This window comes from Antechinus flavipes, chromosome 4, assembly GCF_016432865.1.
Source record: "Antechinus flavipes isolate AdamAnt ecotype Samford, QLD, Australia chromosome 4, AdamAnt_v2, whole genome shotgun sequence".
Lineage (NCBI taxonomy): Eukaryota > Metazoa > Chordata > Mammalia > Dasyuromorphia > Dasyuridae > Antechinus > Antechinus flavipes.
In genome coordinates this window covers 41,243,582-41,267,831 of record NC_067401.1, presented here as the reverse complement: position 1 = coordinate 41,267,831, position 24,250 = coordinate 41,243,582, and the positions used below count along the sequence as shown (strand labels likewise).

The 24,250-nt window shown below is 50.4% G+C and overlaps 1 protein-coding gene and 1 long non-coding RNA gene across 6 annotated transcripts; one reads left to right on the top strand and one right to left on the bottom strand.

The window, feature by feature from the left end:
- Nucleotides 1-3,860: 3,860 nt before the first annotated feature.
- Nucleotides 3,861-23,579, bottom strand: ITGA10 (integrin subunit alpha 10). Of its 5 annotated transcripts, XM_051992825.1 has the most exons (28): nucleotides 21,641-23,579; nucleotides 21,399-21,490; nucleotides 21,085-21,199; nucleotides 20,163-20,290; nucleotides 19,935-20,083; nucleotides 15,125-15,275; nucleotides 14,794-14,959; nucleotides 14,400-14,473; nucleotides 14,037-14,181; nucleotides 13,340-13,488; nucleotides 13,000-13,143; nucleotides 12,698-12,898; nucleotides 12,144-12,274; nucleotides 11,751-11,917; nucleotides 11,533-11,675; nucleotides 11,269-11,382; nucleotides 10,916-11,001; nucleotides 10,141-10,282; nucleotides 9,804-9,896; nucleotides 8,875-8,951; nucleotides 8,598-8,687; nucleotides 8,136-8,220; nucleotides 7,858-7,971; nucleotides 7,288-7,368; nucleotides 6,684-6,797; nucleotides 5,069-5,164; nucleotides 4,647-4,760; nucleotides 3,861-4,251 (listed from the first exon to the last, which is right to left on the bottom strand). In XM_051992825.1, the coding sequence occupies exons 1-28, from the start codon at nucleotides 21,747-21,749 to the stop codon at nucleotides 4,189-4,191; spliced, it is 3,333 nt and encodes a 1,110-aa protein (XP_051848785.1). In that variant the 5' UTR covers nucleotides 21,750-23,579; the 3' UTR covers nucleotides 3,861-4,188. The 5 variants fall into 5 exon arrangements, with proteins under 5 accessions (XP_051848785.1, XP_051848783.1, XP_051848782.1 ...); XM_051992823.1 differs by lacking the exons at nucleotides 3,861-4,251; nucleotides 4,647-4,760; nucleotides 5,069-5,164 and having other exon boundaries at nucleotides 6,705-7,368; nucleotides 21,641-21,750; nucleotides 22,100-23,579; XM_051992822.1 differs by lacking the exons at nucleotides 3,861-4,251; nucleotides 4,647-4,760; nucleotides 5,069-5,164 and having other exon boundaries at nucleotides 6,705-7,368.
- Nucleotides 8,675-10,810, top strand: LOC127559166 (uncharacterized). The gene is made up of 2 exons (XR_007953071.1): nucleotides 8,675-8,771; nucleotides 10,228-10,810. It is a non-coding gene; the product is annotated as an uncharacterized LOC127559166 (long non-coding RNA).
- Nucleotides 23,580-24,250: the final 671 nt, after the last annotated feature.

The following is a 24,250-nucleotide window of genomic DNA, read 5'->3' as shown; positions in this document are numbered from 1 at the left end:
TACCTCAAAGAGATTAAAGGGGAAGGAGGTTGGTATCTATTTGTAGAAAAATATTTATAGCAGCTTTTTTTGTAGTGACTAAGAATTGGAAATTGAGGACACATCCATCATTTGGGGAATAGCTGCCAAGTTGTAGTATATGAATGTAATGGAATATTATTGTGCTCTAAGAAATGAAAAGCGGAAAGATTTCAGAAAAACCTGGAAAGACTCATATGAACTGATGCTGAGTGAAGTAAGCAGAACCAGGAGAACATTATATACAGTAACAGCCACATTATTTGAGGATCAACTATGATGAACTTAGCTCATTTTATAAAATAATAATCCCAAGATTCATTCTAAAAGATTTATGTTGGAGAATGCCATTCACATTCAGAGAAAGAACTATGGAATCTGAATGCAGATCAAAGTAGATTATTTTTACTTTTTTGTTGTATTTTTCTTTTTTATCGTTTTTATCCTAATTCTTCTTTTAGACTAACGTGGAGCTTTAAGATAATTGTACATGTCTAATCTATATCAGATGGATTACTGTTGTGGGAGGTGGAAAGGTAGAGAGAAAACTGTGAAGCTCAAAATCTTATAAAAATGAGTATTTAAAATTTTCTTTACATGTAATCATAAAAAATAAAAACAAGGGGAAAAAAACAATTTTCCCATCATCAGAATTTTTTCACTTGAGTCTTCAGAACATCATTCTAAAGAAGTTATCTGGGGTTGATTTCCTATATAGACTTCCCATTAGGCCATAACTTAGTAGCTCAACAGTGTGCCATAGTACTTCTCGCCACCTCCCCACCCCCCAAAAAGCTAATATGATCCTGGGCTACTAAGTTAATAAAAATAAAGTGTCTAGAGCAAAGAATTTAATATTTTTACATTCTTTTCTGGTCAGAATATAGTCAGAGAGTTTCATTTTAGATGACATGGTTAGAATGTTGTATTCAATTTTGGATATCACATTTTAGAAAAGTCACTGACAAAGTGGAACAGATCCAGTAAGGGGCAAAAGACAGTCTTCTGTCCTCAGGAAGTTTACACTCTAGTGAAGGAGACAACAAACAATATAACAAAGCAAGCTAATAGAGGATAAATGGGGCAAAAATTAATAGATAAGGTCCTAGAATTAAGAGTGCTTGGGGAAAGGCTTCTCATAGAAGATGGGATTTTAGTTTGGACTAGAAGGAAACCAGGAAATTTCCTTTCACAGACACTGCTACAGCCAAGTTTGGCCTTCTTCCTATTTCTTCAAAGTAACTACCATTGTCATCGCCCTATCTTCGCACTGGCTGTACCCTCATGCCTGGAATGCATATTTTTCCTATCTCTACCTCTTAAGGTCAGCTTACAAAGCTGCTCCCCATCATTTACCTTCTATTTATTTTATATGTGCTCACACAGGATGTTCCAAAAGTCTTACTATAGGTTCAAGCTTAATGGAGAGTTGTAGGACACCCTATGTGTAACAAGGCTCTCCAGATAAAAGCAGGGATGATCTCACTTTTGCTCTTTTATACAGCACCCAGCTCAGTGACATGGACATGTCATGTACTAAATAAATATTGATTGATTAGCAACAAAGGGAAGAACTAGTATTAATGGGTATAAGTGGCAAGGAGAACGTCACAATTCCTCACAATCACAAATTCCTAACTCTAATTCCTTCTTATCTGATCTTAAAGTCTGTCTTCAGAGTCACTTCCTTTGGGTTCATGGGTTGTAGAAAGTGGCTGCTAATTAGTTAAACTATCCCTGGATAAGGCAGGAATGGTAATGGTTTCTCTCCAGAAAGCTGCTATAAAAATGGGAGAGGAAGAAATAGAAGGGGTGATGGGGGGAGAGATCTCTTCTAGTCTGTCATTAGCACAAATTGGTTTATCGGATTAGCTGTGACCATGGAATAAGCGGAAAAGCTCCATAGAAGTACGTTTGAATGAACAGTGGGCAGTGACAAGCCTATCTTGTGGTGGCTGAGGCTCCAAGGCAGGAACGTGAGCTGTGGATGGTGGGGTCAGTCTCTGGGAGGGTACAGGGTGGCCCAGTAGCTAACGTCCTACTTCATGAATACATTTTCTAGGCACAGGGGTCCTCAGACTTTTTAAATAGGGGCCAGTTCACTGTCCCTCAAGACTGTTGGAGGGCCGGACTATAGTAAAAACAAAAACTTTGTTTTGTGGGCCTTTAAATAAACTTCATAGCCCTGGGGGAGGGGGATAATCGTCCTCAGCTGCCGCATCTGGCCTGCGGGCCATAGTTTGAGGACCCCTGTCTAGGCCTTGCCTGCCAGAGTTCATCTGCTTTCAGGATCCCCGCTCAGTTCCAAAGTCTCCACAACTTCTCTACCCCCAAAACCCCCTACACTGATCCAACCCTCCAGTAAGCCTATTCCCAAGAACAAACTGAACTGGGATTCATTTAAACACAACTTTATTGGCTTCATTCGAATGATGCTAAACACTGAGATGGTCCAGGTCAGTTGGAGAAGCAAAAACATTGACCAGGATGAAGGTCCTCTGCAGTGCTACTGGTCAAAGGAAGCAGGAAGGGGGTGGCCGTGAGGGGCAAGAAGGTGGATGAAGATGTTTCAAGATATCCAGCAGCCCTCGAGGAGACAAGCGCTACAGCTGCTGACCATCTTACTTTTCCCTTTACATCTCTAAATGGGTGGGAGAGTTGAAATGCTGTGGGGCCTGCACTAAGAGCTGATTCCACAGGTCTCCACAGCAAACAGATTCTCACTGATTAGGAGGAATCCCACCCTGACGGCTGGCTAACAATCTGAGGGCAATACAGGGAATGAAAGCTAAGTTTGGGAATCCCTAGTGGAGATCAGGAAACGGCTGGCAGACTATTTCTCACAGAGGAGCCCTCTGAGGTGCGGCCGGGGGACCAAGGGGAGAATAGCTGGGTGCCCTGGAAACATTTCCCAGGGAGAAAACTCTGCTGCACAAACAACACTCCCAGAGCAAGTGAGGGCTTGCTTCCCAGTGACTTCACTCCACCCACTTCTACTTCTCCCCGGGGTGCGGACCCCCCTCGGTCCAGTCCCGTGATGCTCCCTGCCCTCGGGGCACTGGCTTGCCAGCACCGAAAAGCCGCTGCCTCTCAGCACCCTGGATCTCGGAAGAGGGCTCCCCTAAGGGGCCTGGCAGGGATGTGACCCTCGAGCCCTGCCTCTCGCACTGCACGCTGGCCGGCCGGGAGCTGGCGATCCCCGATCCGGCCACACGGAGGCTCCTGGCCCCCACAAACCACGGTGCCTTTACCCAGGGAAAGGGGAAGTGGGCGAAGCAGGGGGCAGCACCTGAGGGCCGGCGGCTCCAGGCTGACTCGGGTTTCAGGGGGGTGCCAAGCGGCCTGTCTGAGGCTCCTCTGTTCCCCGGCCTCGCACAGAACGTCTCTTGTGGCTTCCCCCCTCCCTCCTTTCTTCCTGTTGACTCTCCCCACCGGGCTCTGAATCACCAGGCTCCACAGGAAAGCGGCAGATGTTGACTTTGCTCGGGCAAAGCCCACGTCAGCTCCTCTGCTGGTGTCGGGTAGGAAGGCCCGGAGGTGAGGGGGTGGGGACTGGGAGGAGGCTAGGCCCGGTCGTTTCCAAACAGATGGGGGTGAGGAAGAAAAAGAAGAGGAAAGAAGGAGAGAGGGGGAGAGAGAGGAGGAGAGAGGGAGGGAGGAGGTAAGGAAGGAGGAAGGGAGAAAGGGAGAGAGAGACAGAGAGAGACAGACAGAGAGAGAGAGAGAGAGGAGAGAGAGAGAGAGAGAGAGAGAGAGAGAGAGAGAGAGAGAGAGAGAGACACAAACACACAGAAAAAGAGAGAGAGAGAGAGAGAGAGAGAAGAGAGAGAGAGAGAGAGAGAGAGAGAGAGAGAGAAGGAGGAAGGGAAGGAAGAAGGGAGAGAGAGAAAGAGAGAGAAGGCCTGTCCAGGCCAGAGGGCCCCGGGACCTGAGCCCTGGGAAGGGTGGAGAAGAGGCTGCCAGGGGAAGACGGGCTGAGCGGGAGGACTGTGGAACCAATTCGTCTTGGCAGAGGCTGGCCTCCCTTCTTGAGAGAAGTATCCCTAGGACCCAGAAGTCAGACTTGAAGTTTGGAGGAGAGGGCCAGTGGGCGCCTTTTGTTCCACTGGCTCCCCTTTAAGTCTCTAGGGCCCCCTGCAGAAGAGGCATTCACAGGGTCTTCTTCCAGCTTCATTGGTCCACCTTCCCATTTCCATCTTCTTCAGGCGCTTTCTTTCGGGCAAAGAATCCAAGCTACATGGGAGAGATGACGAGGGAGCTCTCATATTCCCCAAAGCCCCCATCTAGCCACAACTCAGTGACCACAGGCTGCTTTCTCATTTTGGGGAGTGGTACAAAATACACAAGTCTACCCTTTTCCTCTGCTCTTGCTCTTTCCATTAAGCCTTAGATCCCTAGTGAGGCAGCATGGCATGGGGGAAAGAAGGCTGAATTTGGAGTAGGAGAACCTGAATTGAAATCCTGGTTTTGCCACCTGTGTGAGCCTGGCTAGTCACTTTACTTTGGAGCCTCAGTTTCCTCCTTAAGGTGAGGGAGTTGGACTAGCAACTCTAAATATGTAATCATAAGATCCCCTACATACTTAAGAACAATCCCCCCTCCCCAATGTTTCATGGAATAGTACTCACTTTCCAAAGACAGAAAACAATGAGAGCCAATAATAAAAGCCCTCCTATGACGCTGCCAACCAGGATCCACAATGAGACAGGAACATGGCGGGCCTGGATTACCTCCAGGAGGCTCTGGAGGAAAAAGACATCTTTCTTTTCTGGATCCTCCAGTTAGTCCCCTCCCCTATTCTCTCTACCACAGCCCTTTTCCCCATTCTCCCCTCCAACCCACTCAATATTTAACATGAGCCTCCCAGGTAGATCCAACAACAGAGGGATGAGAAGTCTCTCCAAAAGGGATCCCTAAGCACCCAGCAGAAGAACCCCAGAGATTTGATTCCTATGACTCATTTACTCACTGGATCAACAGGATAACACTTTGCAGTGACAAAGCTCAGCCACGCTGCACTGGGTTCAGAGCACACAGACCCTTTACCCACCTCACTCCACTGGGAGGCCTCCATCAGCTGCAGGACACTGCCTTCCTCAACCTCCAGCTTAAAGGTGCTGACCACAGTCACAGATTTGAACTTGGCCTGTGGGGACAAAAGATGTGAAAAATATTAGCGTGAGGGATCTACGGCCTGCAAATTGGGCAGGGGAGGTGTGAAGCTCCTTGAGTGACAAGAAAAGGAAAAGAGGTGGGTCCCTGGATGCCCCACAATGGAAGAATGAAGAAGAGGAGGAAGAAGAGAAATGGCATCATGGAGGGAAGGAGGAAGGGGGATGGGGCAGCTGGCCTAAATCTCTTAAAATACTGCTTTTTAGCATCTCCTTCATTTGCCTGCTCAAGACCAATGGCTTCCTCTGGGATGCTGTTACTATGTCAAAATGTATGAGCCCAGTTGTCACAGGACTCCATCGTCTACTCCATCACTCACTTTGGGTAAATGCATCTCTACACATACAACTCCAAACAAGTCATACAAACATATACATACAAATACATATACATTTCCAAACAAGACACACACACACACACACACACACACACACACACACACACACACACACACACACACTGTTCCAGACAAGGCCTTTTCTTTCTCCCACAGATGCCATTCTCACCCCTGCTTCTCTACCCCCCACCCACCCACCATCACGACCAATGCTGTCCAGGCCACCTTTAAGTCCCACTTTCTATGACCATCTTAGCTCATAGTAATCCCTCTTTTCTATGAAGTTTTATGGCCCCCACAGCCTGAACTACATAGTTTAGCACCGAACAGTCCAAGTTTTGTCTTCCCCACTAGATACTGTAAAACCCTCGAAGACAAGACCTTCTCTTATACTATTTTTCGATCTTCTAAATTACCTCCTAAGGGGTGTTGGGTCTGGAAATAAGAGAGGCTTGAGTTTGAAGCTTTCACTACACATTTGCTGTCTGACCTTGAACACTCTCTGAACTCCAGTTTCCTCATCTGTGCAATGGGGATAATTCTATCTCTAGCATTTGCCTCAGAGTTACCAGGATCAAACAAGAAAACGTAGATCGGGAATAGTCAGTGCTGGAAGAGCTGTGAAAAGGCAGCTGTTAATGTACAAACTGGTCAAGAAATTCTAGAGAGCAGCGTAGAGCTGTGGCCATCTCTAGAGGTCAGCGATAAAAAGAAAAGTCCCAAAGGCACCAACATGTTTATGCTGGAGCTTTTTATTGTAGCAAAGAACTGGAAACAAAGTAGAGCCTGCTGACTTTTCCAGTGATGCAGCAAGTTGTGCTACAGGAATGCAACAGGTGATGGTGAAGAATACTAAGTAGCCCAGAAGTCCCATCACTGATGCAAAGTAAACAGAATAAAGAACGTGACAATGACTCCCGGGTAAGTAAAAAGGAAACAAAAGTTGGAGCTGAAGGCTGTGGAATACAATGGCCTCGGGGCTCCAAGGAAGCCTGAGAGAGCTTTCTCTTAAGTGGTCAGCATGAAGGCCACCGGCTCCTGGGCCCGTTTGTGTGAGTCAGAGGGACGGCAGGTGCTCAGTGAGAGGGAGGAAGCGGCTGCTGGGGAAAGGGGCGAGTGCCGGGACGGCCGCTGCGGCCCAAGGCTGCGGGCTCACCCTTCGGAAGAAGTCATCGTGGATGAGCCTCAGGAACTGCAGTGAGCTCTGGGACCCCCGGGGCAGGCGGCCAAGGCGGCACCGCACCACTTGGCAGCGGGAGTTACTGCCATTCTGCCGGGAGAAAGGGGTCAGCCCCATGGACAAGAGGGACCTCCTTCTCCCTTCCCCAGCCCCAGCGCCCACCAGCAGCCGCCCACCAGCAGGGCCTCCAGCGCCCACCAGCAGCCGCCCACCAGCAGGGCCCCCAGCACCCCCCAGGACCTCTGTTTCTGGGTCTCCCTCCCCCAGCCCCACTGCCCACCAGCAGGGCCCCCAGCGCCCGCCAGCAACCGCCCACCAGCAGGGCCCCCAGCGCCCACCAGCAGCCGCCCACCAGCAGGGCCCCCAGCGCCCCCCAGGTTCTCTGTTTCTGGGTCTCCCTCCCCCAGCCCCACTGCCCACCAGCAGGGCCCCCAGTGCCCGCCAGGATCTCTGTTTCTGGGTCTCCCTCCCCCAGCCCCACTGCCCACCAGCAGGGCCCCCAGCGCCCACCAGCAGGGCCCCCAGCGCCCGCCAGGATCTCTGTTTCTGGGTCTCCCTCCCCAGGGCTGGGGGCTCGTACCAGGCGGCTGACGTGCCGCAGGTCCTCGGAGTGCACCGGAGCCCCAGAGGGCTCAGTCAGGTTCTGCACCATGCAGCTGGCCTGGAAGAGGTGGACGGACAAGGAGAGGTTCCCTCAGGCCAGACTGCCGACCTCAGAGGACCCTTTCCTTCCCTCCCAAACCCGGGACCATCCATTTAGAAGCATAAAGGACCCGAAGAGTCCTGCAATCCAATGCTCCCATTTTACAGATGGGGACACAGAGGCCCCTAGAGGTGAAGGGGCTAGTGGGAAGCCCCAGGGGCCGGGCAGGGTAGGAACTCCAAGGCCAGAGTCCTTTCTGCCGTCCCACGCTGCCTCCCCGGCCTAGAAAGGGTCTGCTGAGTCCTGGGCCTGATCCAAGGGGCCGGCGTTAAGGTCGCCCGCGTCCTTCACAATTCTCTCCTTATTCTGCCAAGCTCATGGGTCAGCTTCGGCCGACACATGGGGGCAGGCAGGACCCGGGGTCTGGGGCCCGGATGGAGACATTCTGGGGAGGGTCCCACAGGCATCAGGAAGGAGGCGGCCCAGAGGCAGGCAGCTCCCACTCACGTTGTCGGCGATGATCTGGGACAGGGACAGGAAGTAACTGCCCCCGTAGGCCACGGCGGGAAAGAAGGCGGAAATCAAGAGGTCGCTGATGGAATAACAACCGAGGTTCTGTACCTGATGGAGTAAACGGGGAGGGGGTGAGGGTGCCCAAGGGAAGGAGGCTGCTCCCTCTCCCCCCAGCACGGGGGGGGGGGGGGATCTGAGGAGCCCGGAAGAATCCCCTCCACCAGCCCCCCCCCCGGGTCCACCCCCTTGCCCAGCCCCCTCCTGGCTCTCACCCTGAGAGTGGTTTTGAACTCAGGGCCAGGACCCTCCGGGAGGGCCCCATAGGGGTGAACCTCATATCGATGCAGCGTGGACTCACTTCAGGGCCACCCACATGGACGCCAAACCAGGAAGCAGAGGGAGCAGAGGGAGCAGATGGTCAGCCCGGGGACACTGGAGCATGGGAGGCAGGGCCGGACAGGGGCCCAAAGATGGGGGCATCCAAGAGCCACACAGAGGGCCCGGGGGCACATGAAGCATTGGCTCACGCGAGAACTCCCTCCCAAGCCCGCCCCAACCCCCCCAGCATGTCTGGCCGCAGCCTCTCCTGGGGCGCAAAAAGGGAGAGGAAGGAGAGGGCGGCAGGCGTCCGAGGCAAAGGTGCCGGGCTATGGACCGTGGTGAGGGAGGGCGGTGAAGGTCTGGGGGCCCAAGGTCAGGGCTGACCAAAGGGCAGGCCGGGCATCGGGCCATACCTGGAGACCAGGAGCTCAGGCTCATAGCGGACGTAGGCCGAGGCCTGGACCACGTTGTCGTGCAAAGTCTCGTTGGACTCCAGGCTGTTGCTGCAGAGGAAAGGGGAGAGCCACAATCCCTAACTCCTCTGGAGAGAATTCTTCCTAAAGAAGCATCAAACCCCTCCCCCTGCAGTGAGGGCTCTTCCCCCAATCCCCCCCTCCCCCTGAGGTGAGGGCTCTTTCCCCCACCCCCACTCCCCAGGCCAGGCAGAGAAAGGAGGGCCCAGAGGCTTACCTGGTCGCTGCCAGCCTTACAAGGGCTTGGCTTAGGAGGGAAGAGCAGCTGAATTCAAACTCCAAGACGAAGGTCACCTGGGTTGGGGGAAAAGGGGGCAAAGGCCATGAGGGCCAGGACCAGCTTTCAGAGTGCTGACCTCTGCACAAATCTGAAGTGTGAGCCAAAGACTCCCCGAGAGCCACAAGGGTCCCTGGAGACTAGGGGTCTGCGGACCCTATCTCACAATCATCTTTTTAAATGCATAAAATAAAGTACAGAGGATTACAAAGGAGGCTAGAGGTTAATTAGAGACGTAATTTATTTTCCATACAAGTTCCAGGTCCCTGGGATCTCTGTTAGAGGGAGTGGGGTCTGTGGTCCCAAATGAAGAAATTGTCTTAGATGTTTTCTCCCAGAACCCCTTCATTCCCCATCTACTCCAAACTTCTACAGGACCAGCTCCCTTGACTCTCCCATCTCACACTCACGCCAGTGTCCCCCAAGCCCCCCATTCCCAGCAACGTCCTATCCAAAGGAAGAGAGCTCTGGGCCCGGAAGCAGGAAAACCTGAGTTCAAACTTCCTCACTCTGTGTGTGAGACCCCGGGCAAGTCACTTACCCTGTTTGCCTCAAGTAGGTAACAATTGTCCCTACTTCCTGGTGGTGTTGTCAGAATCAAATTTCACACACACACACACACACACACACACACACACACTCTCTCTCTCTCTCTCTCTCTCTCTCTCTCTCTCTCTCTCTGTCTTTCTCTCTCTTTCTCTCTCTGTCTGTCTGTCTGTCTGTCTCTCTCTCTCTCTCTCTCTCTCTCTCTCTCTCTCTCTGTCTCTCTCTCTCTCTGAAAGCTCTTAGCACCGAGCCCAGCACACAGTAGGTCCTTTAACGCACGTCCCACTCCCTTCCCCCAAGTCACTCCCAGCCTTCCGACTCACCTTGGCCCCGGTCTGGAAAACAGGGTGCCCTATGCTACAGAGCTGGCCATGCGTGGAAGTGGCTGCACACTCCACCTTGACAGAGGGGTCCTTCTGGGGACAGAGAGTCAGGGTGTGAAGAGGCCCCAGACAAACCACTCTCCCCCTTCCCCACCTCTTTCACTTCCTCCCCACTCCTGTAAATCCCCAGGAAGGGGGAGTGACCAGGTAGCGGCTGCTTGTTCCATTCCCCCCTCCACCCAAGGGCCACAGAAGGGCAGCAGGCCGGCCAACCAGAACTTCTAGAACTCTCCTCCTTCTCCCCTTCCCCCATCTGCTCCTACCCGAGCCCGAGCACCTGAGGCGTGAAGCTGGCCAGGTGGAGGCTCCTGGAGAAGCTGAGGCTCAGGTTAGTATTGTAGGCGTTCTCCTTTCTGTTCTCCAGAGTAGCGGACGCCAGCACCTTCTGCCGCCCCCCTCGAACCACAAACGGCTTTTTCCTGAAGACAGAGATGGGAAACCAGGAGTTGCCGACAGGGGAGCTCCAGGGGCCCCAGAAGCCCTACTAGAATCTCACTTTACAGATAAGGAAACCGAGGCCCAAAGGAACATCAAAGGCTTGGACAGATTATGTACCAATTTGCTACTTGTCATCTCTAGACTAGGCTCCTGATTTTGAATGTAGCCATTATCTAGAACTATTGCATCCTTGGGAAGAGCAAGGACGGTTCTACTTTTGTCTTTGACTCTCCAGATCTTAGCCCAGCGCCTGGTGCATAGGAGGTGCTGGACCTGGTGCAGGAAGCCCTCCATCCCAAGTCCGTCTTCAAGCACCTGAAGGCTGTGTGACCTTGAGCAAGCCCCTTTACTTTGCCTAGCCTCAGTTTCCTCACCTGTAAAAGGGAGATAATAAAAGCACCATCTTCTCAGATATTATGGAGGATAAAATTTCACATGTGTAAATATTTACATATTTAAAGAACACGGGAAATCTTAAAGTGACGAATCAATGTCAGCAATTATGCTAATGACATGCTTGTTGATTGACTGACACGCCTCTCTTTGCCCCCTTCCCCTCTCCCCATTCTGTCCATCCACTTCCCTTCCATCTGGTCCCAGTTTGCTTCTCACACCTGGAACCCCGGATGTCCATGTCTACCTGGAGTACCAGGTCGGTATGGCATTCATTATCAGGCCCACAGTCCTTTGAAAAAGGTATCTAGAAACAGGGAACAAGGTGTAAAGAAGTTTAGGGGAATATAAATGGCCCAGAAGGCAGGAGAAGTCAGGAGCAGGGAGGCAAGAAGTACGTGGAGGGCAGTGGGGATGACTGGGAAGGACTGGACACCTTGTCCCACTCTGACCACTCCCATCTCCCCCCTCTCTCTCCTGCCCTGCGAGGAGATGGATGACAGTGGGGTGCGGGGGGCGTAACACAAGGCTGGAACAGAGTGTCAGGAGCCGGGGGGGGGGGGGGGTCACTAACCAGCTTTCGAAGGGAAGTGGGCGAGTCCTCATCGAGCACCGGCCTTGGCTTTGTGGCGTTATCCAGCTCAAAGGTCACCACCAGGGCCAGCGGCCGGAGGTAGTCGGATGCATCCTGAGGGGAGGAAGACCAAATGGATCAAGGGTCCCAGAGGCCTGACTCCTTTCAGACTCCAACCTCATCCTCCCCACTGGCCCTCTGACACCTGGTCTCAGGGTCTGACACTTCCCCCGGCTGCCTGCCACCGCCAAGCCCCTTCCTCACCAGCACGTGGAAATGCAGCTGCTGACAGGTGGTGTTCCCCACGCTGACCCTTAGCCGCCGCGCAGGCAGCCTCTGGCCAAAGCCATCAAATGCCGCCCGAGCCCCGGCTGTCCACTCGTCCAGGGAGGCGCTGAATCGGACATCTAGAGAGGAGAGGTGGAGGGTGAGGGCAAGAAGAAGGGGGGTGGGCTCACTCATTGCCCCTGGAGGTGGCTTACAGAAGCGGCGGTTCCAGCGGCCCGGGGTTCGCGAGGTTACTTGGAAGCAGAGATCAGCGGTCAGGCAGGCGGCATCCTGGCCATGTCGCTGACAATCCCGCTGCACCACACTGACTGCCGGAGGGGTCACCGTCAGCGATGGGGCCAGGTGGACGATGGGGCGGGAGCTGGTGAAGTTGAGGGAGAGACCCCAGAGGTGAGAAGCACATGGGAGCAGACCCAGACTGTCTCCCCATGATCTCCAATCCAGATGACTTCCAAAGTTCCCTATAAAACCTGATAGTCTATGATTCTATGCCTCATTGTGGCTCCTCCCTTTAAATACTAAGAGAAGGAAACAGGGGAGCCCCCTCTCCCCTGGAGAAACCTGGTACTTGAGCTCTGGACCCACACCTGAGCAGTACAGCTGCCCCCTGAGCCCCCACAGCAACATCCACGAGTTCATCCCCGTCAAGGTCCAGTCGTCCATCCACACTTCGGCCAAAGTAGCTGAGTGGCTGAGGCATGGAGGCAGCTGAGATGCGCTAGAAAGAGACGGGAAACAAGAACTAAGGCTCCTTCCTGTCTCTTGGAGGAGGCCTCGCTCCTCCCGGAGCACTCTTCCTTCCTGATCTCCTCCAATCCCCTCATTAACCATTTTCAGGACCGGGGATCGCAGCAACATCTCCCGCAGTTTTCCTAGCACCATTCCCCCTGCATCCCAGCAGTATTTCCACCCCAGCTCCACTCCCCACCAGCTCCACCAGGGTCTGAAGAGGGTCTACAGCCAGAAAATCTCAGGTAAATGGGACAGATTCAGGGCTTTCAGGGGTCTCGCTGGAGATTCTGGGAGATTCTGGGCCTCAGTCTGACATTCACTAACTGTGTGACCTTAGGATCCCCAAATTTTCCTGAGCAGGGCAGGTTGCCCCCCTTTCCCGACACAATGTTCCTCTGGCCCCCCTAACCTGCGCAGGACGGGGCCGGATGCCACCCTGGGTCCCATGATAGATGTACAGAGCTCCTCTGTGTCCATCTTCCAGGGGTGCCCCCACAGCCACATCTGCAAAGCCGTCCTGGTTCAGGTCAGGCAGGGCACCCATCGCAAAGCCAAAACGGGAGTCCTGGGGGGGGTCTGGCTGCAGGGTTCTCCAGAGGATCAGTGAGGGCTGTGGGAAAGCATGATGAGCGGTCTCATTGGGGTCTCCCCCAACCTTTCCCAGGTATTACTGTCTCTGCTTTATCTCCAGTGTGTCCTAACCCTACTCACTTGGCCCACTAGGTAGACATACACTCGTCCTGTCTCCCGATACTGGGGCCCCAGATACATAGGGGCAGCCACAAGAAGAACATCGGTCACCCCATCACCATCGGTGTCCAGGGGGCAGAGCTCACTGCCAAAGTAGGAGCCGATCTATGGGGAAGGAAAAAGAATGATGCTGAACGCCCCCAAGAGTGGGAGGGGATCTAACGCCCCTTTCTGCATCGGCCCAGTCCCCCGCCCCCCCGTCCCCCGCCATGGATGGATCTCAACCCCAGGAGACTTCAGAGGTCTCTACTGGATGGCGATTCTCATTGCCCCTCACACATGCTTCCTGCCGTGTCCACACCTGTTCCCCTTGGAGGCTCTGGGCAACGTTCATAGACCCATCTTTCCTGAGCTGGAAAGCGATGACCTTCCCTCGATGTTTAAACCGAGGGGCTCCTGAGAGAAACAGGCGTCGTCCACCCAGGAGAATCAGGGAAGAAACTGAGTAACCTAGAAGTGGGGAGATAGGGTTGAAAAGAAGGAAAGCAGGGAGCGATCGTGGCGTCAGAGTAGCAGAAGACAATGGGAAATTAATAGAGGGAAGACATTTTTGGATTCAAAAGGCAATGGAGGGACCTTTAAGTAGTATATCTTCTTAGATATAATTTACCTAACTCTCTTTTCAATTTTAGGGGCATCTAGGTGGTGCAGTGGATAGAGCACCAGCCCTGAAGTCAGGAGGACCTGAGTTCAAATCTGGCCTCAGACACTTAATGTTTCCTAGCTGTGTGACCCTGGGCAAGTCACTTAATCCCAATTGTCTCAGGGGAAAAAAAAAAAACAGAAAAAAAATTCAATTTTATTTTCAGTTCTGAATTCTCTTCCCCTTTCCCTACATGAAAAAGCCCATTACCAATATGTATAGTCATACAAGATAAATTCCCACATTAGTCACATCAGAGAGACAGAAAGAAATAGAGAAAAAGCGGTAGAGAGACAGAAATATCCTCAATCTGCCCTTGGATTCACAAGCTCTCTGAGATCCACCTAACACTCACCCAGGTAGGCAGCATGATTTTGGAGAGCAGTAGGGAACTCCTCTTCCAGGGCCGTGCGGGGTGGGAAAAGGCGGTGACCTTCCTTCAGCCACAGCACTGAGCCCCCCCAGTCATAGGCCCCCACCATTCCGAACAGGATCCCATCCTGTGGGAACGGGGAAATACTGAGCAGTCATAGGGATAACTGAAGAGGCAACAGGGAATCACAGGGAGACCTCCTCTCAAAGAGGGAAAGAGTAGCTGTCATCTAGAAGCTTAGCCCTTCAAAGAGAGGGCCAAGGTCGCAGTACAGGTGAGATTAGTGGGGCTGATATCACCTGGGCCAGAGGCTACAGGGGCAGCAGCAGTAACAGAGCATCTAACCTTTAGCTGGTGGGTAGAGAAGCCAATCTGGGACATCTCTAGTCCGAAGGAGCTTTCGTTCTCCCCATGGGAACCTGGGGTAAGAAAGAATAGCAGGAGAATGCAATGAGACAGACAGGTCTAGGCCAGGATCTCCCAATTCTTTCACTTCCCGTTTCTTCTGATCCATTAAAATCATGCTTTTTGATGCTTTAAAGTTAAGGAAGCTAGCTCAGCACTGGGAACTTCCTGTTCAGAGCTGTCCAAAAATGGGATGAATGCCTTTATCAAGCCTCCCCTTGATGGTAAAGGTTTTCAGAAAAGGGCTGTACAGGGACGCTGGGGAGAGGTTCAGGCTCTCGGAGAGGCACTGAATCACAGGACCTGGGAAGAGGACTCAGCTTCCACATCCTACCCTCCAGGCCAAAGATGCGGTCTCCTAGGGCATCCACGATGTCAGTCAGTGCAGCCTCATCTGTGACGTTGAAGAAGAATCTCTCATCCGGATCACTAGCAATGGCCCTGATTTCCCGGAGGAAGGAGCTAGGATCACGTTGCCTTCGAATGTAGTGACCCAGGACCTGGGTAAGGTTACAGATCTCAGAGCTGGAGTGGTAATGGAGCTTGGGGGGCAAAGGCAGGGTTTGCAGAGGTGTGAGGTGGCATTGCCCTCCTTTTTTTCCCTAAGGAAGTCCCTATTCCTCAATATCTCCACCTTCCCGACCCTACCTCCCACTGTTACTTACAGCAATCCCGTATCGGGTCACGCTGCCAGCTTCACAGGCCCTGAGTGCTGCTGGAAGTTCCTCCCCATCATGGGATTCCCCATCTGTGACAACAACTAGCAATCGGGCAGCCTCTGGCCGGCCCCCTCGAGAGGGACTGAATCCTTCTGTGCTGGAGTAGGAGGGAAGGAAAAGGAGGGGTGAGACACTGGGGTCTTCCGCCTTATTCCTTCAACACACACACACACATTCCAACCTAGGATAAACTGGGAGAAGGAGACAGAAATGAGACTGGAGCAAAATAAGTCTAAGTCAGTGCCAAGATTTAACTCTTACCGTATGCATACCTGTGTAGCAGGCACTGTGGAGGGAACTAAGTAAGTAAGTAAGACGCAGCCCCTAGCTTTAAGGGAATTGCAATCTAGCGGGCATACAGGAGGCACACTTTACTTCAGGTTGTCCGTTTTTCTTACCTGTCATACCCAATTAGTTTCCAAGCCCTGTAGATTTTCCCTCATCTATAACTCTTCAATCTACTCCCTATTTTCTCTTCCCACTATCCTATCCTACAACAGGTCTCATTATCAACCCCTTCACATCTCCATTACTCTTTCCCTTTCATTAGCATCCTTCATACCTCATCTGATTAATATTTTTTTATGCACAAAACTATGCATAAATGCACCCAAAGGATTTCAGTGGCACTCTAAGGGCTCCTGCAGAAGGGCCATTCTGGCCCCCCAGTAATTGTCTGCTGGCTCATCTCAAAGATTCAGAATAGTGCAGTTTAATAAGAAGTGCTGAACAATCAGTGCACAAAGTCCTGTTTACCCTGTGGAGAGGCTGCTTTAGATTCTTGTGACTGGCTGAAAAATTAAATCAAGAATTTAGGGGATGAACAAACTTGATCTTGTCTCTCCACAGGGTCCCATTTGTGTAGAGGGAGGAGCCCTTTGCTCAGAGAGAGTTACAGAGAAATGTTTTACCATCCAGCCAAGGTCATGAGAACAGGCTCAGCTCCAATAAACTTACAAAGTAGTGATGGGATAAGTCAAACCTGTCTCCCATATCCTTTGCTCCCTCAGTCAGTTATAATGCTAAAAGATTTCAAAGTAAGACCCTGGGAGCAAAGATAACACCTTACTTCTCAATCACTGCCCTAGAATCCCTGGGAAGTAAGGAAAATTAGTGAAATGTTACTGATAAAAGTCACAGGTGACAATTTCTATTTTTTATAAAGAAAAAGCAGTTACTTTGTTACTGCCTACCCATGAATTGACCTGATACTGTAGTTACTCTTTCAGATAGCTTAGTTGGGGCCCACTTCAAGATAAAGGCCTGAGAATTTATAGTACTTCCTGTCGTTAGCCTTTCTTGGTTGGTTATAAGAATGTCTTTGAGTAATCATATTTGGATATTTGCCTAAGTTCTCTTTTCTTCCTTTCCTAGTAAATATGCTGATTTACAGTAGGTGGAAGAGGAGCTGGAGTCAAAATGTTGAAAATGACTTTTTTTTAAAAATTGCAATATAGAGAGGCTTTGCTGCTAAATGTAGGAAGCAAAATGATTAGAATTTGATCAATTTTCATTTTTGTTTTAATGAAAACCTTGTGGACCTAGAAAATAGCAGCAATTATCTTACTTCATAAGGTTCAAACTGCTTTCCCTAGCATCATAGGTCCTGATTGATGCGGTGCCACTGTGTATATCCATGCTAATTATATATGACTTCCTCCCACATATTCTATGTCTCAGTCAAGTTGTGTCGTATCCCTAGAACATAATTGGAATCTTCCTATCTCGATGTGTTTGCTTCTGGAATGTCTTCTTTCCCTACTCTGGGTTCTCTTCTCTTTCAATGTACTTTTTCATACTTAATAAATACTTAATGTTATTTATTTATTATTATTATTATTTGCTGAGACAATTGGGGGTAGGTAGGTGACTTGCCCAGGGTAACATAACTAGGAAGTGTTAAGTGTCTGAGATCATATTTGAATTCAGGTCCTCGTGACTTCAAGGCTGGTGCTCTATCCACTGTATCACCCAGATGCCCCTAGTTGGTAATTTTATCATCTCCAATGGATTCGATAACCAAAATTGATTCCAAAATTTACATATAAGATGATAGATTTAAAGCTGCAAGGGACCTTAGAGGTTAAGTCCAACCCTCTCATTTAACAGATGAGAAAGCTGAAGCTCAGAGTGGTTACGTGATTTATCCAGATTAATAGTAGTCAAATTCCCAAGTAAGAGTCAAAGCTGGTCTTCTTGACTCCAAGTTAGAAGTTCTCTCCATTCTGCCATATGAAGTCCTCAACTCTCTCCTAACATCATCAACCAGTTGCTGGGCATCTCTACCTTGATGTCACATAGGCATCTCAACGTCAAGGTATCCAAAACAGAACTCACTATCTTTCTCACCAAAACCACCCTCCTCCTAATTTTTCTATTTTTGTCTAGGCCACTACCAACTTTCCAGTCACCTAAAAACAAAACCTCAGATCCACCTTAACTCTTCCTTCATCCTCTACATCCAACAAATTGCCAAGAGCAGTCAATTAAACCACCAAACCTTTCTCCAATTCATCCCTTTGTCTTCAGGGATCTCTAGGATAAAATATAGATTCCTCTCTTAACCTTATTTTTTTTTAAACTTTTTATATATTAATTTAAAAAAATTTTAATCTTAAAGCCTTTCACAATCTGATACCAATATATCATTCCAGCCTCAGACAGACATTAGGTGTTCCAGTCAGATTGACCTACTTGTTCCCCATACATGGCATCCCTTATTTTTTGTCTCCAAGCCTTCACACGGGCTGATACCCATGTTTGCAATGCTGTCTTATCAGTCTCCTTTCCTGACCTCCCAAATTAGTAATGGCCTTTTACTTGAAGACCCACATAGTTTGTTGTTGTTCACCTTCCTAGTACATCTATTACATGTCTATTTTTTACATTTGTCTATATATTTCATCCCCCTCCCAGATTGAGCTTTATGAGAACAGGGACCAATTGATTTATGCTTTACATTTTCCCTACCCTAGAAGAATGCTTGACAGAAAGTACACCGTAAATATGTTTGTTGAATTGAACATTAGCCACTTGAAAAATACATTTACACAGTGTATTAACTAAAAATGCTACAGTACGTTAGTGCTGAATGCACACAAAGGGAGGGGCTCAGGAGCTGATAGTGTTGATCAAGAAAAGCTTTCTGGAAAAAGTTAGTTTTGAGCCAAAATTTGAAAGAAGGGACAGAAAACACAGATTTTTGGAGAAACAGGGAGTGGGATGAACATCTGTTTGATCAGTCTCTGGTTTATTAAATCCATCTTTTGTCCCCTTGAAAAACAGAATTCTGACACATCTCTAGCCCTCTACTTCCTCTCCCATTTGCCACAGGGCCTCAAAGATCACTGAAGACTTTTCAGCAATCTAGCAAACAATTCAACATTTCTTCCCAAGTGGATTTCTTTGACAAAGAGACCTAACTCAGTTTCAATTGATAAATGATGGACAGAAGCAGCTACACCCAAAGAAAGAACACTGGGAAACGAATGTGAACTATCTGCATTTTTGTTTTTCTTCCCGGGTTATTTAAACCTTCTGAATCCAATTCTCCCTGTGCAACAAGAGAACTGTTCGGTTCTGCACACATATATTGTATCTAGGATATACTGTAACATATTTAACATGTAAAGAACTGCTTGCCATCTGGAGGAGAGGGTGGAGGGAGGGAGGGGAAAAATCAGAACAGAAGTGAATGCAAGGGATAATGTTGTAAAAAAAATTACCCTGGCATGGGTTCTATCAATAAAAAGTTATTATAAAATAAAATTAAATTAAAAAAAAATCTCTTCCCAACCTTCTTCCAAAGTCTTATTTCTGCTGAGAGCATTGCCTTAGATCCCACACTTAAGGTTGTAGCCTTACCTTCAAGCTTCATCTCTGACTTTTCCCTCTCCATCCCCACCCCAGCTCCATAGCCAGCGAACTGGTGCATCTTGTCAATATTCTGCCTTATTCCTTTCCAAGCATCTTTCACACATAGCACCTCCTCTCTAACTAGCCCATCATCACGTTAGTTCAGACCGTGCCTGATACTCAGTTGCACTAATTATGACCATAATAGCTTCCCAATGAGCTTTCCAGCCTCTCCAATTCCCCTCAAAAACCCTCCAGAATACTCCTTCTAAGGTAGAGATCATGCATGTCATTCCCCTGCTCTACAAACTATGGTTTTAATGATCAAACTCCTTAGCCTGGCATTCAAGGTCCTCAGCCATCACCTACTTTTCACATTATCCCCCTTCAAGCACTCTACATTCCAGTCAAACTGGACTAATAGTCCTTGAACTCAGCATGCCGTGGCCAAGCCTGATGCAGTCCCCCTGGCTAGGATGTGCTTGGAATGTACCACGGATCCTCATGTTCCCTCTCTAAGATTCTCTAACTCCCTCCAAGCCTGTGGGGCTTTCCTTGGAGCCATCAGCTATCAGAACTTTTCCCTCCTTAAACACGGGTAGAGGAGATTTCTCCTGCATCAGATTCACTACCTGGAATATCCCGTTCCTTGTGTCCTTATCTGTGCCCATGAACGTAAGCTCTTCGGAAACAGGGATCTTTCGTTTTTATGACTTCCAGTTTACCTTCTATTTGCTTTTATTTCTTTCCCACCCCCACCCCCTATCAAAAAGCATGACTCAAAAGTATGAGGATGTATGCAGTTCCCCTTACTCTCTCCCAGAATGCTTCCCAAGACTATTCCTCCCCAAGGCTCCCAGGACTCCCCTCCCCTCCCTCCATCGCCTCTCCCCCACCTCACCAAGCCACCATTATGGCCTGAGCTGTATGGGTTTCTCGCCCTTCTCTTCGGCTCAGGTTCCGGGCAGCTTTCACGACCTCTTCCTTGGTCCGGAAATCTCCAAGTGACCATTCATGTACAGCAGTCTCCCCATACTGAACCAACCCCACCTGGAGAGAGAGGTATTTTGTTGATACCTCTGTCTATTCCTGCCACCCATCTCTGACTCCCACCCTCACCCCTTCTCACCTGTATCTGTTCGGGGTCAATGAACAGCCTCCCCACCAGTCTACGCAAGAAAGTCTGAACCTCAGCCCAGGGGTAGATGCTGTTGGAGCCATCCAGGACAATGACCACATCCATGTAGGTGGGGCAGCCTAGATTTTGGAGGCAGCAGAATGGGGAAGCTAAAGCACATCAGGGCAAGAGTGTGGGGGCAGCGTCAGTGGGGGGGGGGGAGGGTGGCTGAATAAGTTGGTACGTGAAAGTAATGGGTTATTGTTCTAGAAAAAATGATCAACAGGCTGCTTTTAGAAAGGCTGGGAAAGATTTACACGAACTGATGCTAAGAGAAACAAGCAGAACCAGGAACATTGTACACAATAACAGCAAGACTGTGACATGATCAATTATGAAAGGCTTAGTTCTCGGTGGTTCAGTGATCCAAGGCAATCCCAACAAACTTTGGATAGAAAACACCATCTGCACCCAGAGACAGAACTATGGACACTAAATGTAAATCAATACATGCTATGTTTACTTCTTTTCCTTTTTCTTCTGTTTTTTTTTTCTTCTTGGGGTTTTCCCCTTTTGTTCTGATATTTCTATCCCAACATGATTCACAGCAAAATGTGATTTTAAAAAATGAATGTACATGTATAACCACAAAAAAAAAAAAAAAGAAAATGAGTTGGAAAAAAAAGTGTGGGGGTAGTACAAAGAACACTGGTTCAGGAATAAGAGAATGTGGGTAAAAAAACTAGCTTTGCTTTTTATTAGCTATGTGATCATGGGTAAGTCCTTTTTATTCATTTATAAAATGAAAATAATACCTATTCACAGTGTTATTATGAGGATCAAGTGCTTAGGCACAGAGCAGGGGCTTAATAGAGAGATAGACAGATGGATTAATGAGAGGTTTCCCTTCTCCCATCCCCTCCCCACCACTCACGCTGTGCAGTAGGTGCTAAGCTCCCCCAGGGTCGAAATGAGGCATCCACTTGGGCACAGATCCCAGAACTGTACACGGAAGTACCACAGGCACGAGACCACAGAGGGGCACAGGCCTGAGGAAGAGAAATGGCGGAAACGTCATTCCCAGATCCCAGGGCAGGATCCCATTCCCCTTCTCAAGCTGTTCCCGACCTCCTACCTCCCCCATGGTGTCCATCCATTTGGTCCTTCCCTATTCTCCACGCCATTAACTTTCGGAACTGCCCCCTCAGTGGATCCCTAGCATGGACCCCCCATCATTAACCCCCTCACCATAAAGCCCCCATCCACATCAGTTTTCAGCAGTGACATCCCAAGGTGCATGTTCACAGCCGGACTCGAGGAGTTTCCCAGTGGATAGTCACCTGGAGGTGATGGTGGGTCAGGAGAGGAGAGGGAAGGAATACTCAGACAGTGTTACTAGGGGGTGGGGAGTTTGAGGAATGAGGTCAGGAACACGGGGCCCAGGGTCAGAGAGTGCAGAAGAAGGCTGAAAGGGAACGGCCTCTGCTTACCCAGGTGGCCCTTGGCACAGGAGGCGTTAGGTCGCTCCTCCACAGGACAGAGATACACATCCCCTCTCCTGTCTCCTGAAGGTCCGTCCCAAGGGGCCCCCACCAACATCCTGCGAGACCAAGCCTGTGCGTGAGCATGGTTCCCCAGAGTACAACCCTAAAGACAAGCTGAAGAGGGGTCCCAATGCCAGAACCTCAGTATGTGATCACCCCAGTTTATTCCCCACTTTAAGCAGGACCCCAGATGTCTCATCCCTTCTGAAATAAGGGCAATTATTCTCTGATTATCGATGGCTCGCGGGGGACAGATAATAGTGGTCCAAGCTAAAGTCTACCCTTCTGTTTCCCCACCGGCTTCCCCTTAACCAGCGCCACCCCAGTGCCAGCCCTTGTCCTTCCTTCTTGCTCGGGTTCCCTTTGACCATCACGATACCCCGTGTCGTCCCAGGCTTCCCTCACCATCCTCGTCCTCCCCCCACATGCTGCAAGACACTGTATCCGAACTCGGCCTCAGGTGGCCCGTGAAACAGCCGAGGATGACTGTCGTCCAAGTTGAAGGAGAGGCAGAAACCTGGGAGAAGGAGGGATGGAGGGAGGGAGGGTCAGTCACGAGGTGAAGGGCTTAGGGGAAGCCCCAGGAGGGCTTGGCTAAGGGAAGAGACCTCGAGCTAGGACATGCTGGCCGGAGCCGTCTGGCCCTCTCCTTGTCTGGCTCTAGCAGCGTTTCCATCTGCGCCTGCTGGCCCAGGGGTGTCTTCTTCTACCTTGTTTCTATCCAGATGTCCTGTTCATTCTGTCTGTGGCCCTTAGCCACAATGACATGCACAGCTGTGGATTCATTCCCGCCCCCGAAATCTCTTTCACAGAATCAATCTAAAGGGTCGGGTTACTCAGCCCCGCTTTTCCTGCCTGCCCTCACCCAACCTGGGAGGCTCAAACAAAAGTAGGGGAATGGCAGCTTTCTGTAGCACCAGAAAAAAGTCCCCAATCCCTGTGGGGTCCAGGGATTAGACCTAAGCCTGAAAAGAACAGGACACTGAAGGCCGTCTGTCTCTCACAAGTCCCCCCTCTGTTTCTCCATCTCCCCAAGTCAGTGAGTCTCATGCAGGCGCACACAGATTCCTATGTCTTCGGACTCAGCCCCGGAAACCTCAGGAGCAATTACCGGGGTGGGGCAGCCTGCCCACACACAAACTTCTCTCTGCCCCCACCACAGGGGTCCCAAAGCTTCACCACCCTTCTGCCTTCCCAGCACAGCGACATCCCACTCCCTAACTAGGCCCCTGTTCACTTCCTGAATAATTTAGTCCCCTCCCAGAGACCCCACATCATGTCCTAGCTGGTCCTTTCCTTCCTAACCCAAGCTCTCTCCAGACTCAGAACGGGTATTTTGGGAAACATAGATTATAGGGGAAAGCCAAGATCCCCTTAAACTGTGGCCAAACCACCTCCGCCTTTTAGGGTTCCCTCCCTACTTCCCAGACCATCCCTTCCCCTACTCCCTTCCTAACAAATGCCTCTTCAGAACAAAGGAGTATCTCCTATGAATCTTCAGGCCCCCTGGACACTAGGAAGCCAATGGGGGGGTGGAACTGCATGTGGTCATTGGCCAAATATGATGCCAGCCACTCTGGCCAAGGGGGACCCTGAGGATAAGGGGCCACATGGAGCATTCTGGGTGCATTAACTGCCCCATTTTCCAGAAGTCTGGGCACCAATTCCAGATAACGAAGCAAAAGCTTCCACCAGCACCATAGGAAATCGCTCCTACTATCATCCTGGGAGAGGAGGGAATAATCAGTCCACAAGTAACATGGATTCAAAGTCACTTTTCAGAGCCCTGTCCTTAGGGGTCCCAGCAGCAGGGTGTCTCCTCCCTCCACAAAGGACATTCTTACCCCTAAGGTCCCAGCCCCAAGACATCCCACACACCTGCCTCCCCGCCAAGCCCCAAATGGTTAACCTCCCTCACCTGCCAGGAGCAACACGGGGAGAGGGAGGCGAGGGCTGAGGGAGAGCTCCATGTCTGGCCGCTGTTCTCTCTCTCTGAGGAGTCCTCTGTGCTCCTGTCCTGTTCTGTTTTCTTTACTTACCCTCCTGTCCCGCCCCCCTCCCATTGGCAGCTAAAAATAAAGTCAGACTGGCCAGGAGGAGGGATGCTGGGGAGGCTGGAGGGAGCCCCATGCCAAAGCAAGGGCCGTTACAGGGAGCTTCGCAGCCTCCCCTGCTGCCCCCTGGCGGCCTCATCAGGAAGGCCTGGCGGAGATTCATCCCGCCTCTCCCTCCCTTTCTCTTTGGGGGGGTGCTTAGGCTCCCCCAAGCTGATTTTATTCATCGGGGATAGGGAAGGTAGGAGGACCACGATGCTTCCCCACCCCAAGCAGATTCACTCTGTCACAAGCTGTGGCTTCTTGGTCTGATTCCGTAGATTAATCAACTGGGAGGGCTTTAGGAGCAAGCGGTGGCTCTAAGGGGACCAGTTCTCCCTGTGGCTCGTCATCCTGTGGCTATCCCAGCTGAGGCCCTGGATGACAAACCGGTCACAGTTTCCCCCCTTCCTTCTGCATCCCTAGCACCGAGCCTGCAACCCTGTGCCCGACCAACACAGAG

Coding starts and splice junctions, on each gene's coding strand:
- ITGA10 (XM_051992822.1), bottom strand. CDS start 21,749: ATGTTGGTGGGGGCCCCTTGGGACGGACCTTCAGGAGACAGGAGAGGG. Junction 21,200..21,398: donor ATGTGGATGGGGGCTTTATG/GTGAGGGGGTTA, acceptor TCTCTTCCTCAG/GCCTGTGCCCCTCTGTGGTC. Junction 11,383..11,532: donor AGCTGCATTTCCACGTGCTG/GTGAGGAAGGGG, acceptor TCCTCCCCTCAG/GATGCATCCGACTACCTCCG.